This window comes from Homarus americanus, unplaced genomic scaffold, assembly GCF_018991925.1.
Source record: "Homarus americanus isolate GMGI-L3 unplaced genomic scaffold, GMGI_Hamer_2.0 scaffold59495, whole genome shotgun sequence".
Taxonomy (NCBI): domain Eukaryota; kingdom Metazoa; phylum Arthropoda; class Malacostraca; order Decapoda; family Nephropidae; genus Homarus; species Homarus americanus.
The window spans coordinates 3172854-3194479 of record NW_024732415.1 but is presented as its reverse complement, the minus strand read 5'-3'; the positions used below and the strand labels follow the sequence as shown (position 1 = coordinate 3194479).

The following is a 21626-nucleotide window of genomic DNA, read 5'->3' as shown; positions in this document are numbered from 1 at the left end:
ATTGGGAAGGGGAAGTGTCCTAAGCGGAAGATGGAAAAGGGGAAAAATCTGGTGGAAAAGGTTAAGAGAAGCTGCATACAAAGCTATTTGATCTCCTTTATCCACATTCTTCTCATCTATCCTTAACTACACTCATTCAATTATCTTTACTAACCTTACTCACCCTTTTACCTGCCCTCTCACACCCACCTTCCTTCCTCTCCTTTGTTATCGAACTTTTCTCATATTTTCCTTCACCTTCCTCATCTCATTCTCTCCCCTCCTCACACTCTATGATTCTCTCATTCATAAATATTTTTTTTCTTAGTTACTGAGTTTCACAAAATAATTATAACATTTATTTTTATCTCCCTTACCTTTATTTTTTATCAATATATCTTTATTTCTTGTTTTCCCTTTGTTAGATCTTCTCTCATTTCTCTCTTTCTATCGCTTAATATTCCCCTTTCCTTTCTATATCCCCCTACTCTTCTCCTTTACTTGCCCCATCTCCATCTCCCTCCCACCTTTATCTCTCAACGTGACCTTCAGACACAGGCCACTGTCTCATCCCTCCAAACAAAGCCATGAAAGACATATTTCATCTTTTCCCTCGCGAGAAAACTCTGCAATTTTTTTCTCTCTTTTTGTGTCAGCGTTGATATGGTAAGAGTAGGTCGTCCTTCTCTCCAGCCCTCCTGTGTCACATATTTTTGGGGATGGCTTTCTGTATAGATTTGTGTACAAACTTTATTTAGATGTTACTGTAGGTTCTATGTATGTATTAAAGTGTGTGTGTGTGTGTGTGTGTGTGTGTGTGTGTTAGAATTTAATCATTCTCAGAACCCTAAATAATCCTGCAGAAATGCCAGATATAATTTTTTTTTTTTTACAATATTACGAGATTCTTCTACATAGACACTACAATAAACCTCTACTCTCTCTCGGCCGCCAGATAAAAGAGCAACACTAAGAACAACACCTGTACTGAGAGTCTGGTAGCGAGGGAAACACAAGCGGTCGTTGAGAATTTGACTTTTGGAACACGTTTCGAGAGTAAAATTCCCAACATCCGCTTGTGTTTCCTTTGTTACCAAACTCCCATCTGTCCAACTGAATCACATTCAACACCTGTACTATTACTGAGTGATTCTGAACCATTTCCTTCTGAACTCGAGGCCATCCTTCTGCCCACCAGACAAAGAGAATCGCTAAAAACAACACCTTTACTATTATAAAGTGATTCTGGACACTTAATTCCGAACTCAGCTCCATACCAGGGTGTTGAGAACCAATGAACGCCTTCTGAACCCGACATATCTGCCCCACACATACATGGCGGGAGTCTGGCCGCAGCACACATTCATTGCATGTCATCTCGGGTCCGTCCAGAATGGCTTTGCATTAGAGTGTGAATCGATGAATAAATCTAGATCGTCCGGGTTTATGCAGATTTCCGATTAACGCTGCTTTGAATTCAATGTCTCGTGAATTAGAGTTTAAATTGATAGCTAAAATCTGTGAGTACCTTGTGATTTCTTGGATATTTTTATTTTAATAAGTATAATCATTATTCAGAGTTGATGCCGAAATTACTTCAGGTTATTAATACATCCCATAAAATCTATTGTCCCTTGAATAATGCACTTTATTTTTTTCCTCACCCCTCTTTACACCTTTCTGTGATTTTCCTATCTCCTTTCCTCCTTGTCTCTATTCTATTCACGTGTCCCTCCATTCCGTTTCCTCCCTCTTCATTTGACTCCTCCCGTATAATCAATTTCTTTTAACACGTTTGTACGTAAACTCAATCATAAACATTACAAAAGAAACACGAACTGGACTCTACCTCAGGTGTTGGACTAACCATAAATATACAGTACACCAAGATTAGTATTGTATTGATTAGTCTTAGTTAAGCCCCGAGACCTAATAGGCCCTGACCTAACTTACCTAAACTAATCTAATCTGACCTAAACTAATCTAATCTGACCTAAACTAATCTAATCTAACCTAAACTAATCTTATTTACACCAAACCTAATCTAATCTAACCTGACCAAACCTAAACTAACCTAACCTCATCTAACCTAACTTAACCCAACCTAATCAAATCCAACATCATGATTAGGATTAGCACCAGTCGTGATGGCTATATAGCGCGTCGTCAGCGAGTCACTACTGTCACTATATACTGTATGTACATGAGTCAATGAGTCACCACACCTTCAGTAACAATCAAGAGAAACTTCAAAATATTCTTTCATCTTTTAGTAATTCACATTCATCACCTTGTCACCTGTTGGACCTACATACTATTTTTCTCACCTCTTAGGTTTCCATGTGTTTGTGTATCTATCTGGCTGTCTGAATATTTACCTGTGTACCTGTCTGTCTGTCTGTCTGTGTAGGAAAGCCACGTCGAATAAAAAAGTATCCCTCTCGTATTTTAAAATCAAATGCCAAGACAGGTTTACATGTAAATATATATGCATACACACGTACATGAGCATTATAAACACATATAAAGATAAACAAACAAACAAACACAACGCAGGGAGGTGTGAGCTTTCCAAAGTTTTCTGAAACAAAAAAATCCTAAAGGTTAAAAGTCATAAGAGCTTTACTATTAACTATTTAGCTTCTGTTAATCACTAAATATTTTCCATAACTTTATTTTTTATTATTTATTTACCTTTATTATTTACAACTCAGTATTTGTCTTTATTAAGTAACCATCGGTAACTAACCATTAGCTATGCATCGTTAGTTTTTTTACTCATTTTTTTGGAGAGACACAGAAAGAAAGTTTGTGGGAAATGAACCTTTAAATTTAGGCAATATTTTACAAAGTACTAAAAGAAGTAGACGAACTGACGACGCGTGATAGGCAAGTGTGTGTGTGTGTGTGTGTGTGTGTGTGTGTGTGTGTGTGTGTATTAATCTACAAAAAACACGACCTACTTGACTCTGCGTTTCTTTTTAATATTTTTTTCCAGATGATTGGATCTAAAGAGTCCTGTACCTGTAGCTGAGGACAGTGCTAATATGAACTTTATTAACTTATACAAATTTATATAAAACCATTATCCTTATTTGCTATTTATGTACATATGGTTAAGAAAAACTTTTCATTTGTTCAAAATTAAATTATTTTCTGGGTTACTTTTTTCGTTTCAGAGAATTAATTAAATCTCAGAAATTCACCGTGTAAAAGTCTGTGCGCGCGCGCGCGCGCGCGTGTGTGTGTGTGTGTGTGTGTGTGTGTGTGTGTGTGTACATATATCTACTGTACATAAACGAGTGAGCCTTTTCACATATCCTCTACGAATTTTCTTGAAGGGAAAAATAAAATTGAATCTAAGGAATATCCATTTTAAATATATAAAATCTTATTACCACTGAACACACACCAACAGTACCGCTCTGACCAGTACCTCAGCCTTCTAAGCATCAGAGAACCAATATCTTTTGAGGGGTCACAGTGAACACATCTTAATTGGTTATGAAGGTTACAAAAAAATATTTGAAAAAAGAAGAAAAAAATGTATTTGGATTTCTCAAGATATATAATTCAACAAGCGTAGGTCTTTTTCTTATTTTTTTATGGTCGTTTGATGTTGGGGTGGAGAGGAGAGAGAGGGAGAGGTAAGAGGGGAGAGAGGAGAGTAAGAGCAGGGAGATGGAGGGAAGAGAGTGGGAGGTAACAGGAGAGTGAGTGGGAGGTAAGAGAGGAGAGTGAGAGCGAGGGTAGAAGAAAGAGAGGGAGGAAAATGTGACAGTCAGTAACTTAATGATGGATCGAGCCGCTACACAGTATCAAACCTCAGTCTTCTTAGTGTTAAAATCAAAACATTGCCCACTCTTCCACGACAACTCCCAGGCCAATTATTTTTACAGAATCTAATCTACGGTTCGACCTCGCCTCCAGAATCGAACTTGAACTCTACCAGTGCATAAATCAAAACATTCCCCACTTCGCCACGGGAGCACCAAGGCCAATTACAGTATCTTACAGCATTATATCCATTGATCCACCTCGGCCTCTGATCGAACCTGGATTAACCCATTGCATAAATCAGAACATTACTCATTTAACCACAGTAGGGAGAGAAACTACCAATACTGTACTAAACAATAACAGGCTAATGAATCTATTCACTTCTCAACATCGAACTTGAATCCTCGGCTTGTATTATAGAACATACAATCCACCTAACCACAATCGGAAGAGAAACAATTATAATAACACAACACAGTACTGGATTATTACCTCCCCAGCTCTCGCATAATCAATGTTTACAGGATCACACTTATAAATTTTACAGAATAAAGCCAATAATATTTACAGAAACACGCTTATACCCCCGGAACAAGAGAGGTGACCCAGGGCACACCACCTGCGGACATAATCTTTCCCATTATAAATAAAACAAAACACTCCACCTTACCACGGTACCAAAATAGACCAGGTTATTACACCATGTTCATCAGTCCCCACTCCAGCAGCACACAGACGAGTGTTACATGGTTAAAATTACAAAGAGTTTATTATTGGTAATAATAATGATAACAGCACTTACAGTAACATAGCAGAGTTATTATCCCTTAAAATATCATACAATAAATACTAGAGATTAAATAATAAAAAACTGTAGTGACTTTTCCCGTGTACGTCCGCCAAACAAACTGACCCGAGGCCTCAGTTGTAAGCATCAAGTGAACAGACTATAACCTGTAACACACAATATAACCCTGAACGCCACAGTATTACGCCAGGTATTGATGATGGCAATTGAAATCTTATCAAGTAAAAGTGGCCACCAATTTACCAATTCATGTCAGGTGATGCCTATTATCCAATTGACCAAGATAATATATTAAATCAGTCAAGAGTTATCGAGAACACGAGGACAGGACGACACATGATGTTAATAATACCTCGAGGACGTCTTATTACGGTGGTACACTAGTCCAAATACCTCACTAGTCATTGTACTCAGCTGACGAGAGTTACAACATAATCCTCTTATTGCCATAAATATTGCCTTCCCCACACCTCACCACGGCAACAAAAGAGACGCCACCAGCAAAATGCATAATATTTACACTGCCACCACGAGTATATGATTCTGCCAGACCAACTCACACACTCTTGAACCATGACGCTCAAATCAAAACAAAAAGGTTCAAATATTTTCCACCTCACCGGGGCAACAAAAGACACTGTCAGCAATACACATAACATACTCTGGGAATTGAGTTGGATATTCTAACACAGAATTGAACCAGGAACTCTAATAGTATAAAATATGAAAAAAACGTTACCGCATCCACCTATCCACGACACCAAGGAGATAATACAAATACCATCCAAATATTTGAACTATTCATAATGGTAGATGACACCAAGATACTTACACTATAAATAAAGAAGTACACTATCCACGGTGGTATTAAATAAATATGTATAGTGTTACCATACACAATATTTACATTACCACTCTAACAATGCCAACCATTTACATTACGTTCAACCCTTAGTTTTCTGGCTACGAAAATATACTATTTTCCACCTCGCCACGGCAGTAATGGGAACTAACCACGAGTACATGTTCTGTTTAAATCACAATGTTGTACTTTCCACCCAGTACATGTAGTTCAGACTCAACCTGTTGTAGGAAAATAATAATGCAGAGAAACGCAGAGACACAGACACAGGTGGAAGGTTGATAGGCGTATGTTTACGTAACAAAACTATACCTAAATTAGGTTACGTTGAGTTAAATGAATTATTAATGATATTATTCAAATAATTTATTGTAAAATTATGCACATGATGGTCAGTTTATATACAGTATATAGCATTTTAAATTTTCGGGATTATTATTATTATTATTATTATTATTACTATTATTATTATTATTATTATTATTATTATTATTATTATTATTATTATTATTATAAAGGCACGCAGAGAGAGAGGCGCACGTTATTGCCCTAATAATTCCAGCCTGCCACACTTCCCCAGACCTCTTACGAGTAGTCTGAAGAAACACAACAGCGTCCACCTAGCCTCACCTTACTTCACCTAACCTAAAATAATCTACCCCTAACTTACCCTAATCTAACCTGATTTACTCCTATCCAAACATTTACTAAATTGATATAACCTAATTCAAGCAAACCTAACTTACCTTAACCTAACCAAAGCTACCTCTAGCCCAACCTAACCTACAATTAACCCAACCAACCTGCCCCTGCCTAACCCAACCTAACCTAACCTATCCTACCTCTATCTCAACCAAACCTAACCTACCTCTCACCCAAACCTGTCCCTAATCCAACTAAAAAAAACAAAATCAAACCTACCCCTAACCCAACCAAACCAAACCTGCCCCTAACCCAACCAAACCTAACCTAACCTTCCTCTAACTCAAACAAACATAACCGAACCTGTCTCTAATCCAACTTAACCTACCTCTAACCTAACTAAACCCAACCAAACCTGCCCCTAACCCAACCAAACCTGCCCCTAACCCAACCAAACCTGCCCCTAACCCAACCAAACCTGCCCCTCACCTAAATATAGTGGCATCCTGCACCTCCAACACAGTACAGTACTTAAAATATCCCACTCTGTAATTCCCAACAGCTGAACTACGGCATTCAAATTACAAAAGCATTAATCCTCCCTCTCCCTACCACTGTGTCCACAACCAAAATTTATTGTGTGAGCAGATTTTAGCGTTGAGGTGATGGAAAGAGAGAGAGAGAGAGGGGGGATGAATAGATAGAGAGACAGACAGGGGATGGGGAAGACAGAAAGAGAGCGAGGAGAACAGACAGACTGAGACAGGCAGAGAGGGGATAAAAATATGGCCTCGTGTTGTTTATTACAAAAATAATTTGTATAATTTTTCTCTCACCGTCTATTCATGAGTATCTGTCTATTTCATTATTTCTCACAGTTTATCTATAAGTTTATATATCCAACAATACTATTTAATTGTTATAATATTTCTAGGTGTGTCTGTGTGATTGTATATATTTGTATGGGTGTATGTGTGTGTGTATATTGTATTTTGATTGTATTTTTGTCTTTCTCTCCGTAATTTTTTTTTTCTCTCTCTCTCTCTCTCTCTCTCTCTCTCTCTCTCTCTCACTTATCCACCCACACTACCCACACGTTACCTACCCCAAGGCCATGACCCAGCAAGCAGTGAGGATGGTACAGTATTCTCCTTGATGTCAGATATAAGTATAGGACGGGTGCTGCGTCCCTCAATAGCTTCCATGATGACCCCCCAGTCTATCCTTTTCTATCCAATTTCCTCGCTACTGTGTCTATTATATCTAACTATCCCCTGCACTATCTTTCTATCCCCTGCACCTATCTCTCTCCCTCTATCCTCCGCCCTATCTCTCCCTCTCCCTCTCTCACACACACACACATTCTATATATCCAATAAATATTCACGTAATGATCCAGGGAGTGGTTAGACGAGAGAGAGAGAGAGAGAGAGAGAGAGAGAGAGAGAGAGAGAGAATAATGTTCCATCACAAGCATGAGCCAATTTCCCAATAATTAAATTCCATCCCATTTACATCCCCTCTCTAACCCTATTTCTCCCGTCCTCAATTAAGTCCAACTACGGAACGACAACCACAGCCAATTCTCCCCTCTTTAGAGCCTTTGACCACAGTTGACAATTTAGACAATATCGGTCAACGTGTTCCCCAGGTGGAGGACAATCGACGGGGCCATCTAGTCACTTCCACTAATTACGCCGTCATTACCCAAGGGAGTAATTATCATTAATTAGCCTTACCTCCAGTACGATATCTTCTGGGGCTCAACTGATATGCTAATATGTTGGTTCATTATATATATATATATATGGGTATACCTGATATAGTGGTAGGTTATATATGGGAATACGATATAATGTTATGGTTACACTAATAATAACTAATAAGAACGAGAATAATGTACCTGGGTAAGCACAACAATAAACACACATAGATTAATACCTACGTAGACCAAAGAAGGGATCGAACCCTGGTATTCCTCAGAGAGACACGAACTTGGATACCAAATACAGTCACACAGACAGACAGACAGACAGACAGACAGACAGACATAAACAACTAGACCACATCTCCAAGTTTCATCTCAATCGTCCCAATCATTTGTTAATCGACTCTGATGCCTTAATCGAGTTCGTGTGAATCTGTGATCTGGTTATGGTAATTATCCTCTCGTTAATAATGGATCGTTGGGCGTCATTAGGCAACAGGATTAATTTGTTGTTTAGTGAGGGAAGGTGGCTGATGAGTAAAGCTTTGTAACTAAGGGAGGAGTAATGATAATAGTAATATTAATAATAACAATAACAATAATAATAATAATAACTACAACAACAAAATTAATAACAACAACAGCAACAACAACAAAAACAATAATAATAATAATAATAATAATAATAATAATAATAATAATAATAATAATAATAATAGTGGCTATTGAACATAAACTTGACCTTGGCAAATATTAACTTCCAGGCCCTTGAGGACAGACAGACACATAAATAAGACAGACAGACAGACACGTAAATAAGACAGACAGACAGACAGACAGACAGAGAGACACTTCAGAGACGACTGCTTTGTTGTTACTGCGAAAGATAATGCCACGAACTTTCAGTTTTTTAATAATGTTTTTAATTAGAAAATATAAATATAAATGTCAAATTTTTTCAGAATGTTTGCAAAAAATCTAACGTAATTATTAACACGACAAATAAAGATATTAATCATAGGCATTTTTTTAAAGACTTCATTTCTATTTGTCCGTCCTTGAATAAATGAATGATTGAGAAAGAGATTGAGTCGAGAAGTAAATAAATGAGTAACGGAGTAAACAAGCAAATGAGTTAATGAGTCAATGAAGGTGGAAAGGAGTGCGTTGGTGAGTCGGAGTGTGAATGAACAAAGAGTGAGTGAATGAGTGACTGAGTAAGAGCTTATGTGAAAGAGTGTTTTTCTTAGTTTGTAAGCATATGGGTCAGTAAATATACCACATATAGAGCTGGGGCGCACATACAATACCGTCAGCTAACAGTACGATCTTTCTACATGATAAGACAGTCAACCGAGTTAATAGTCTATTATAAGTTAAATTCTCTTCAACTTTACTAAAAAAAATCATATTCTTTAAAGATTTTTGTGGTGTGTGTGAGAGAGAGAGAGAGAGAGATTACACAACATTATGCACATCTTATACACAAAGAAACTGTGTAATTCTTTTTCATATTCCAAACATTTAACACACACACACACACACACACACACACACACACACACACACACACACACACACACACACACACACACACACACACCATTTATGGTTGCCTCCAAGTCTGTCTCATAATCCATCATCACACAAATGACTAACATGCAATAAGTTCATCCCTCTGTAAAAGTTTCCCCAAACAAGATTTATATGTTAAGGTTAATATACACGTGTCTCGATCCATCAGTTTCACCAAGTGTTTCGGATCTGAAGTGAAATCAAGGAAGACGTAAGGTTTTCACATCAAAGCTTGACCTTGGCACAGTCATAATATGGATCACATGAATATTAAACCACACATTATTCTCCCTCGTGATTAAATACCTAGCCTAATTTAACCTAATCTAACCTAACCTAACCTAACTTAACCTAATCTAACCTAACCTAACCTAACCTAACCAAACATAATCTAACCGACCTAACTTACTCTATTATAATCTAACGGCAACCTAACCTAACCTAATCTACCTGAATCAGTTTTAACCTAACCTAATCAGATGAAATACGACGGCTAACCTTCACGTGATACCTTATAATATATGAACATCCTGCCACTGAAGGTTCAAACTATGGCCAATAAACAAACACACAAACAAACAAACAAACAAACAAACAAACACACAAACAAACAAACAAACAAACAAACGTAAACAAATACTCTAAACATAAAATGATCGAAAAAAAAAACCCACAACACAATACAAATTCCACATATAAAAGTACAGATACAATAATTACACCCCAAAACTAGTCCATTGGGTAGTTTAGAATGACGAGGGACAACCTAACCACCTCGTTCGTGGACTAACCATCCTATAAACACGATAACACAAACGGGTAACCTAAACAACTTTCCTCAATCGTTTCAAGACCCAAAAATGTATATATTTTCTAACCAGGGGGACTGTGGGCGTTCGGGAAAATACCGCGTGTTCGATATACATCCAGGTATATAGAGTACACGCCGCCTTTAGCGTCCATACATGTACAATTCATTATAGGGGAGAGGTACTGTATACACCTGGTACTTAGTGAACCCCGTTAAATAGACCTTGGTGTAGAGTTACCTTGATAAATGACATCTTGAACACAGAGTACAAGGTGAGGGAAATAATTGAGGAGTAAGAGAGAAAGTGAGAGAAGGAGAGAAAATGAGAGAAGAGTAAGAGAAATGTGAGGAGACAAGGATGAGATAGAAATTAAGAAGATAGAGAGATAAATTAAAAGAGGAATAGAGAAAGTGAGAAAAGAGTGAACGAAAGTAAGAGAAGAGGGAGAAATAATAAGAAGTGTAAGGGCAAGAAATTGAGTAAAGAGTGAGAGAGAAAGTAAGAGAAGAGTAAGATAAAAAGTAAGAGAAACGTACAAGAGAAAGGGAGAGACAAGCAAGAGAGAAATAATGAAAAATACAGAAAACAACAAAAGAGAAGGATAGACTGGCAGAGAAAGAAAGCGGTAGATATAAATAGAGAAAAAGGCAATGAAATGAAAATATAGAGATAAATTTCGGCTGCCAGATGAGTTAAATCTCTCAAAGGGTTCACAGCCTCACCTGTAGCCAATTTCTCTGTGACAATAATTGCTTAAACAGATTATATTTCTGGCAACACTTAAAACATGTTGAAGAATTCAAACAAGTTGGTTAACGAGAGAGAGAGAGAGAATCCGAGCAGGTCACCTCTCAGAGTCCAGGGAGTCATAAAGGTGAAAGGAAGATGGCTGGCGCATTGTACACATGACTCTCCGGCCCTCAGTACACGGGTTCGAACTTAAGATACAGTATATATATATATATATATATATATATATATATATATATATATATATATATATATATATATATATATATATATATATATATATATATATATATGTGTGTGTGTGTGTGTGTGTGGTGTGTGTGTGTGTAATGTGTGTGTGTTCCAAGTAATATATTCCTCTGTGTTAGTAGGGTGAATGCATATGTATATATATTTAGCAGTTATGATAAAAATAATCATAATCGTACATATACCTCAGAAACCAAATCCAACCATCGACTTAACGACTGAGTTACCATCTGCAGTAGTAGACCTGCACCTATTAACACGCTCCACACCTTTAACTCATTAATAATGGATGAGTGTCGTTAACTGTAGAAGTAACGTGAAGCGTGTGGCTGATGATGATGGACACTGTTTATGCTGCTAACCGGGCTTGTGGTCATGTAATAATCGGATGTAGAGATGTAGTATAGTCAAATTATAGTGATACTTTAGAGTCAAATTATAGTGATATTTTAGAGTCAAATTATAGTGATATTTTAGTCAAATTATAGTGATATTTTAGAGTCAAATTATAGTGATATTTTAGAGTCAAATTCTAGTGATATTTTAGAGTCAAATTATAGCAGACATAAATGGCATTGTCTTCACTGTGTGTCGGTAGTGTTTTTCCGCGGATATATTTCTTCTTTATTGACTTTAATCGTTCTTTTTGCTGCAAGAAGAAAGTTTCACGGACCGTCAAAACTTTTCTTCAAGTTCCCCAAGAGAGTTGAGAGTTACTCACGTACATTAAGGAGTAAAGGTGTTGGACTGTATTTCACGCCGGTTGAATGCAGTGCAGGGATGGTGTTTGTATACCTGTACTGTCCATGTGTGGTGTATACCTGTATTGCCTATATACATGCTGAATTAATGTAAACTTCTTTATCTATCTATCTATCTATCTATCTATCTAAGTGGCTTCCACCAACAATATCTCAACTGTAGATGGATGTTTTCACTGAGGATGTTTATGTAACGATGTTGTAGGTGGCGATGTTTTAATCCTAGAAGTTGGATGAGAATAAAAATAATAATAATAATAATAATAATAATAATAATAATAATTCTAACCATATATTTCGTCCAATATGTTAACCCGTTGAGCAATAAGTAAACAATGTATTACTAATCGTGTCAGTACTAAGACAAGATGCCTCCACAGAACTGTACTCACGTGCTTCCAAATTTACTTGTAAAAAAAAAAATGGTTTAGCAACACACTAACAAAAGTTGAAATTAAGTTGAAATTATTCAGTTGCTGAAACTTAATAAAAAAAAATAGAAAAACTCTTTTAAATAGACAGACTTTTTTATGCTGGAACGCTCGTGAAATTTGGAACGTGTTTTTTTTTTTCAAGTTTGTGTTGGATCATATCTTTATTCGTTTCATTATCTAACTATCAAATGAGAGAACATGAAGATTACATTTGCTACCCCGTTCAACAATGAGAAAACAACGCTACGGAGTTATTAGAAAAATTGCAAAATATATCACAGAGTAAAACATTGTCACAGGTAGATTTTTTTTTCAATTGTATTCTAATTCTGGTGCTAAAACGGCATTCAAACAGAGAGCATTTATACACCGCTGTTATATTTACAAGTCCAACGAACACGACATCACAGCATATATCTATAGAATCCATTTATTACAAACTAAAGAACATGGAATAACAAAGAATAATATAGTGATAATAAAATAACAACTTGGCCCATCAACATTTCCTGTACAAAACTGAAGCATCATAACATTATAATTTTGGCGTCAAAACAGATTCCCCAACACGCGACAGGATAATTAAATACATTAAGTCTCTATTACATCTTATTTCTGATTTTGACGCATTTCCGATACGCGTTTGGTGTCCCGATGAAATTGAGCTTTGCGGAACGGGAAAATAAATGAACCGATATAACAGCAAATGATTTCATAAGACTGTAAATGATGGCTCCTGAGATTGAAGAATTAAAGGTTAAATTATATATTTGTTCTGCTATTATTATTATTATTATTATTATTATTATTATTATTATTATTACTTCCGCTACTATTATTATTATTATTACCGCTACTATAATTATTACTATTAAATTGGGATTAGATACCCAATAGTTAATACGGTATTTTTTTCCTTTGTGGAAGATTATAGAAAAAATGGTGTCGGTTTCTAAAGTGACTCTACTCGTGCAATAAACCTCTGAGAGTCCGGACCTAATAAGAGAATCCGGACCTTGTAAGAGAGTCCGAACTTAAGAAGAGTCCGGCGCTCACAACAGGAGTCTGGACTTAATGAGAGATTAATCCCAGTCGCCACTTAAGATAAGAAATATTACCATAACAACATAAGATCATCCGACTTAAGGTAGATGCGACGTCACGTCTCCGTTTAAAATGAAAATTAACTTAGGAACATTTAATAGAAGAGTTTAAGTGAAATAAATGCGTTCTCATATTTTATATTATAATATAAAAATACCTTATCAACATTTGAGATTCCAGGTACTAAGACGATTATTATTTCTCGTACGTCAAAACTCACTCACGATCCTCGCCTGCTTGACGTCATAACTATCATGGCATCTATACTACCCTGAGACTATACTATACCTTACGAAGTTAAATTCACTTAATGCTAAATCGAACTAACTCCTACAATATTTTCTAAGGTTTTATGTCGTATTTTCTCTCCTACCTCGAGTAATTTTGATGTAATTTTTTGTAAGTTATGTTTTGGATTTTAACAGCCGCTAACATTAACCACGACTAAGTTAACAAACACTAACAGTTAACCGCCGCAAACAGTTAACACAAACAGCTATTAAAATTTAACAATCACTAATTAACATTGAAATTAGCTATACCGAGAGAGAGAGACGCCTTTATCATAAGTTAATTATTTTGGTTTTGAACAGGTGACGAACGTTCAAAGTTCACCAGGAGTTAACTGCACGTTTATAATGAGCGCTGTGTTCAAAGCGTTCATAATCCCTGAGATTTAGAATTCATTCGTTAGTGGGTCATTTTGAGCACCCCAGGCTGCGTTCAAAGAGTTCAAAGCCTCACCTATTTCAGATTCACTCTTCGATGTTGTTTTGAACTTGACAAAACTGCATTCAAAACAGTCAACGTCATTGGTTTTAGGTCATTTGTAAGCACCCTAGACAGAGTTCTCAGAGCGTGTATGGTGTTCACTCACAGGGTACTAAGTATTGGCAGGGTACTGTGAGAGATGAGAGACACACGGGTCACTGACTCAGGAGGGTGAGTAATGAGAGACACACAGGTCACTGACTCAGGAGGGTGAGTAATGAGAGACACACAGGTCACTGACTCAGAAGGGTGAGTAATGAGAGACGCATAGGTCACTGACTCAGGAGGGTGAGTAATGAGAGACACACAGGTCACTGACTCAGAAGGGTGAGTAATGAGAGACGCACAGGTCACTGACTCAGGAGGGTGAGTAATGAGAGACGCACAGGTCACTGACTCAGGAGGGTGAGTAATGAGAGACACACAGGTCACTGACTCAGGAGGGTGAGTAATGAGAGACGCACAGGTCACTGACTCAGGAGGGTGAGTAATGAGAGACACACAGGTCACTGACTCAGGAGGGTGAGTAATGAGAGACACAGCCCCAGGGAATAAACTTTGAAGCTGTTATCTCAGCTGCCTGTCTCTGTGATGTAAAATACTTATTACTTATCAAATTTAACGAGAAAATTATTCACCCATAGTACGTATAGAAGTTATGGTTTAATTACGTGTGTGTGTAAGTTCTATGACATGTTTTCATAGATTAACGCATCATCTAAATATATCCTCTCAGATATTATATATTATATATTTTTAGTATTTCAAGTCTATGAATAGATACACTGACTGACTGTTAATTGAGTGAATGACTGACTGACTGACTGATTTACTGGCATGTTTTTTTTTACCACCCGCACTGACGCAGCTTCAACACTTCCACCATTAACAACTGTTTTCGCAATATTGAATAAAAATTTTCCTCCCCCTTTAATCCCCGCAACACAATAAAAAACAAAACATATTCCTAAATCCCTTTGTGTCTGTTGGTAAAGGTTGTCAAAAAGACTCTTTGTATATTCTTATTTAAATCGACAAAAATATAAAGGATTAACATTGAAATAACCCCCCCACCTCGTATATTTAACTAATTAATAGTCTAGGGTGAGATCAAGTACATGTTGCTGTCAAATATATTACCAACGGCTGCAGGTGTTTAATGTAGGATATTTTCAATTGTTGGAGGATATAATACCACCCAGTAGCACAGAGTTCCACACACCGCTAGTCCGAGGGATAAATATATGTTCAGAGTCAGAGAGAGAGGTTCTAGAGGTTGGGATACTGACGGAAGAGGTATGCGTTCTCCCAGGTGGGTTAGTTAGGCTGATGATGGGTGTTGGTGGTATAGCTCGTCATAACACTGACTGTGGGAGTATCTATACAACAGGGAGAGTGGTGAGAGGTTCCTGTGAATGTGTAGTAATAGAAGGTTTCTGGTGTAGTGCTCCAACGCCACACACAGCAGTAGAGCGGCCACCAAGGAAGCCATACTGTTATTAGTTACCAGAGATAGGAAAGTAGGTTGGATGGATCACAGTGTTTTTCTTATATCATATGACCTTCATCAGTTCATATCATCCTGGTTAAAATATATTCAGTTCTTGGCCAGAGGGACGACGCACTGGGGAATAGACATGACAACGACATTTGTCTGATCTCTCTCGGGTGTATGCCAACATATTCTGTTCACGAAGAAAGGGAGACTGTACTATACAAAGAGATAATCTGAAGAACTTGAAGAGAACGGGATGAAGCTCTATAAAACATAATTTGAGAACTGGTGAATGATTCCTGGCTGGACAGAAGCTCTTGTCTATCTTTTACATCGTCCTTATGTTTTTGACACATTTTGATGTTTAAATTTTGGCGCAAAAAAAAAAATAAATAAAATATGCACCTCCAAGTCCAGATGAGAAACCTCTGGAAGTCTGAGGTCAGTGAAACCATACTGCGAGTTGAGAGGACGAATGTTTACTGCAGTTAGAGCTAATCGTATCAAAAGTGGACCAGAACAGTTTGATATTATATTAATTGGTCTGAAATATGGACGATAACTTGTACATACAATATTTGATTTACATAACTTAGCAATTATCTCAGTATGACAGTATAATCTCTTCCTTGTGCGTGTCATTAGTGTCTGTGTTTGCCTTTACATTATCAATTACTACAACGGTACAGGAATTATTGAAACATTTGGTGGTTCATTAAGAGAATTTTAAAATGTTTTCTTTGAGGTATAAATCCCTCCATCCTGACGTTGAGTATATCAGTAGACAAGACTAATCACCAAATAAGGAAAACCAAGAGAAGCTAAAATCCTGAAACATATCCCAGTCAGCATGATCTTACTGTAAAGCCATTTGTGCGCTTTTACGACTTTTCATTAGATGAGCTTTGAGAGCACAGTTGGCGGCAGACGAGGCGATGGTCAGAGGAGCCAAGGGGAGAGGATTGTGAGAGAGTAAGAGTTTGGATAATTACTGTATTGGATAGATCAAACAGGTGTCCAGTGTGGCTAGCAATATCAAGGGACCAGTGTGTGAGTGTTGACCCGTGTGAGTGTTGATCCGTGTGTGAGTGTTGACCTGTGTGAGTGTTGGCCCGTGTGAGTGTTGACCCGTGTGAGTGTTGGCCCGTGAGTGTGTTGGCCCGTGTGTGAGTGTTGACCCGTGTGAGTGTTGACCCGTGAGAGTGTTGACCCGTGTGAGCGTTGACCAGTTGCGTAAGATTAAGTGAGGTGACAAAGTGTTGCTCCACACCAGCAGTATACATCAACCATTGTGTGTTGTGGATGTTGATACGAGTTTATAAAAGAAGAAATAAAGTAAAGGAAAAGAGAAGACTGAGATCATATTAGAATTAGACGATATCCTAGATATTACGTAGGCACCACAACCACCGCCACCACTATCGCTATCACCATCACCGGAACAACCACCACCATCACCACTCCCACCAAGACCACCACAACCACCACCCCCACCACCAAGCATCACATCAAGAGAGACTGTAAATAATGAGAGTGTGTTTTTGTTGTTTTTAGCCTCTGACATGCGAAGACTATAGCGGGGTCCTAAAATCACCAAAAGTGGAAAGCACGTCAGGACGGTCTGGACCAAGGTACAGACAGACACAACAAGCTTCAAGGAGATCGACCCAGAAGCGAAGGAAGGACGCGCCAGTGTGGTTACCAGAATGCTCGGGTAAGAAATGAGAAGAGAGGAAAAGAAGAAAATAATAAAAGCAACAAAGTGAAGATTTTAAAGAAGGAAAAATATTACAAATAAGTAAAGAATTTGTAATAACATGATATATGATAGATAGATAGTAATGGTGAGTAAAATAAATGTGATACGAAGAAAAAAAAGCATAAGTAGCAAAAGAAAAATAAGAAGACAAAGAAGAGAACGAAAGAAAATATTATAAAACAAACGTCTCCAGCTATAGAGGGACCTCTGACACACATCACAGAGACACAAGAGACAAACCAGAGTGGCGTCTAGGTCGTGTGGACTGTACTAGGGGTAGGAGGAGGAGGAGGGGTTTAACAATAACAGGGGGTTAGGTCAACACACCATATGTGTTACAACCTCACTCAGTATATACCAAGATTATGATAAAGATATTTCTCCTCCCTCATTATATATATAACTAGTGTTGGTATAGGGAGCGGTCCTGGGCCTCCTGAGAAATTATGGCCCAGCTTGACAGAATGTAGCCTTGACCTTTGAACCAAGTCTGTTAAAACCTTCTGTTACATCTTCGTCTGCTCACCCTTTAACTAAGTTTGATTTAGGTCAACCTTCGTGTCATCCAGTAAGGACACTGAATAAACCTGTACACACACACACACACACACACACACATATATATAACACGTACATACACACACACGTATACAACACACACACACGCGGAAAATAAACACACACACACAAACACACACACAAAGAGCCTGAGCGCCGTAGAATTTCAGTAGGGGAAAATACACGTGTGCGCGCGTGTGTGTGTGTGTGAGGAAGTAAATATTGCTGAGTAGAAGACGAGTGTTTGACTGTGTGCGAGGATGTTGATATTGAGGTGAACACATTACTGAGGTACCGTTTATGTTGTGACTATGAACCACACACAACGCAACATTCTTTAGTATTGATTAAAATATTTGTTAATTATTCTCATCACTTAAAATTAAATTATAATCACATCACAATATTATCTATATCACTAATATCGTCTTTTACTTACATAGAGACAACAAATGAACCACAGTCCAAATGGAAGCAAGTCATAATGCTCCCCGCTACTATTAGGAACCAGTCTTAATGGTTAGGTTAAGTTAGGTATCAATAGTACTGTAGTCGGTAATGTTGAGACACATAACTATACGTGTTGTAGACCAGAGACTTACACACCACACATTATACTATGCATATTGTTATATATTACGAATTACACTCCATCTTAACAATGCCCAATGTATCATGCAACGCATAAAACAATGCATCATAGAATACTTTACATAGTTTTATATAATACAATAAGCAGTTTATTATACAATGTATGATATTATACTCATCTTTATACATTAAGCAATACATTATGAAGTAGACTACACTATAAAATATTAATAGATTAAAGGCTACATTATACAACACATAGTAATTTATACACCATGAAAACAATTAATTATTTATTGCATTAAATATTTGCAGTGCATTACATAATACGCCGAGTAATATATCATGGATGCATTATACACAACATACTGTACTTACTACGTCATACATTATATACTGTACCACGAGGATGGCATACAAAAAGAACACTCATTTTACATACATACATACATACACACCACGGTATGTTTACTGTATCAAGGTACAGTACTCCTTGTTCCCCCGAGCGAAAATAGGAAATAGGTCAATTTCCCACCATATTAGTTTAAGTTACAAAAAGATGAAACTTTCTCTCTCTCTCTCTTTCAAGATCTATCGAATATTCAATCTCTCTAAAGTAACTTATAATTAAAGTGAGGTACAGGCAACAGCAACAAGTAGTGTGTTGGTGGGATAAGTAACATTCCCTCTCCTACTTAAGATTGAAATATAATTAGGAATACATTTACGTTTATCATTAAATGGATAAGTAGGAAAGGATTTAGACTCAGATATAGAATTAGTTTTGGGGATATATTTAGTACTAGAATTAGATTTAAAAAAATAGGAATAAGAAAAATAGGTCTATAAACAAAATTAGATATAGCCTTAGAATCTGTAATGAGTAGATTTAGAATTAGAAAAACGTAAAATTTTATTTACCACATAAATAAAATTTGAAACAAAAAATCCAGAGTTAAATAGGAATGGGATAAAATTTCTCTTAGATAATATGTAGAAATAAAAATCAAATTACAATGAGAAGTGGTAAATTTTAATAGGTTTTAAGAATAGAAAAATAATTTGTGAAAATGAAATGTGATTCGCATTAAGTGAAAAACTGAAAGATAGAGAGATAGAGCTAAGAGAGAGGTAAACAGAGAAAATATATATATAGAGAGAGAGAGACAGAGAGATCCTCAGCACACATGTCACGGAATAGTATTACCTGTCCTCGGATAGACAGGTCACGGAATAGTATTACCTGTCCTCGGATAGACAGGTCACGGAATAGTATTACCTGTCCTCGGATAGACAGGTCACGGAATAGTATTACCTGTCCTTCGTTACAGGTAACGAAGAGGAAATAATGCGGGTGAATAAGGACAGAAACGCGCGGAAATTGGAGTCAAGTTCCTTGTAGGACAGATATGAGACAGAAAGAGAGGGAGAGAAACGGGGTAGAAACAACAAAACATAAAAGGGAGAAGGGAAGAGGAACAGAGAGAAATACATAAAGACAAATAAAGTGAGAGGGAGAGAACGCGCATAAAAAAAATATATATTGGTATATCGTGGAGCTACAAGTGTTGTTCTTACCTTGAGTCAGGAGACGCTTGGTAAGATCCATGCCGGAGCCTTGACTCAGAGCTTCCTTCTCCCTTATGAGTCCTTCCAGGTAGCTCCCGTCAGCGGCTGCTCCACCACCACCTGCTGAAGAGGGTGACCCAACGCCTCCCACCGGCATGCCAGGGGCGCCTCCTCCGACGACCATGCCCCCGGCGGTAGTGATGTCTCCGTCCAGAGCAACCACTCCTACGTCCTTACTTAACTCATCCATCGCGATCTGGAGGAACTGGTGGTAGTGGTGGTGGTGCTGCCGCTTCTTCTGTGCCGCCGTAAGGAAAGGTGTTTTATTCTCACGAGGTCGAGTTTCAATTTTTGCCGTCGAGTGGGAGATGAGTTCTCGTAAAGTCTTGATTTCGTTAGGAATTAATCACGGGACGCACGAGAGTGTTCAGTACTTTCGGCACAAACCACAAGACGACGCTGCTCCTACCATCGAGAGATATTCACAACACCATTCAACGCTAAACTCCTTACAAATTTTACCAATAAAAAAAAAATTATCCTTTTTTTTTTAGATGATCTCGTCCTTGGGAAGACGGACAGATGTGAGCCAAACTGATGGCTGGGTTACAACTAGTACGAAGACCAGACTCTTAGAAGTGCTCGAGCGCGGGAACGTGTCGTGTGTCGCGCGTGTGTATGTGTGTGAGAGAGAGACAGAACGAGAGGAGTAAGATGCAGCCTCCGCGGATGCTGGTGGTACACTGGCACCCCACGCGCCACCCCACACTCCCTCACTTCTCCCGCCCCTCACGACCTCCCTCCCCTCAAGTCTCGTACACCTGTGCAGGCCTCCACACACACACACACACACACACACACACACACACACACACCTCTAGAGACCTGCACCGCTGCACCGTTCTCGAGAAATTTTCCTTCAGACTTCCGAGAGCCTCCGTCGACCTTTACCGACTACATATAGACCCCCCACAGAGACCTTACCAGACTTGAGAGTAATCCCCTCGTCATTTTAGAGACCGGCAAGGAAGGAACTCTAAGGCGCCTCACGGACCAATAAAATTCTCCAAAGACCTACTGAAACTTGTACGTATTTTTTAGAGCCTATCGGAAGGACCTCGGGATACTCAAGGACCCTCTAGGATACCTTTGGCTACAAACTACCACAAACTTCGTAAAATACCACGAAAGACCTCTTCAGATCTCTACAGACCAATTATAAACCTCCTACAATACATCCACTAAAACCTAAAGACAGATCTCACAGTCGCCACAGACCTTCTACGAAAATACAGACCTTCCAGGAATAACAAACCTCTTCAGACATCAAGGGAACTGAAAAGCCCTCCCAAGACACCTTCACCCCCTCCCCCTACGCAGACATTCAAAGAACCCACCAACCCTCAACAGACCACCGCA

The 21626-nt window shown here is 38.0% G+C and overlaps 1 protein-coding gene across 1 annotated transcript in view; it reads right to left on the bottom strand.

Moving 5' to 3' along the window:
• Positions 1 to 20457, bottom strand: part of LOC121868501 — a 135484-nt gene extending 115027 nt beyond the window's left edge. Inside the window, exon 1 of the mRNA XM_042369166.1 lies at positions 20217 to 20457. Within this exon, the coding sequence (XP_042225100.1) occupies positions 20217 to 20457 (241 nt within the window). The remainder of the gene's footprint in view (positions 1 to 20216) is intronic.
• Between the last annotated feature and the right edge of the window lie 1169 nt (positions 20458 to 21626).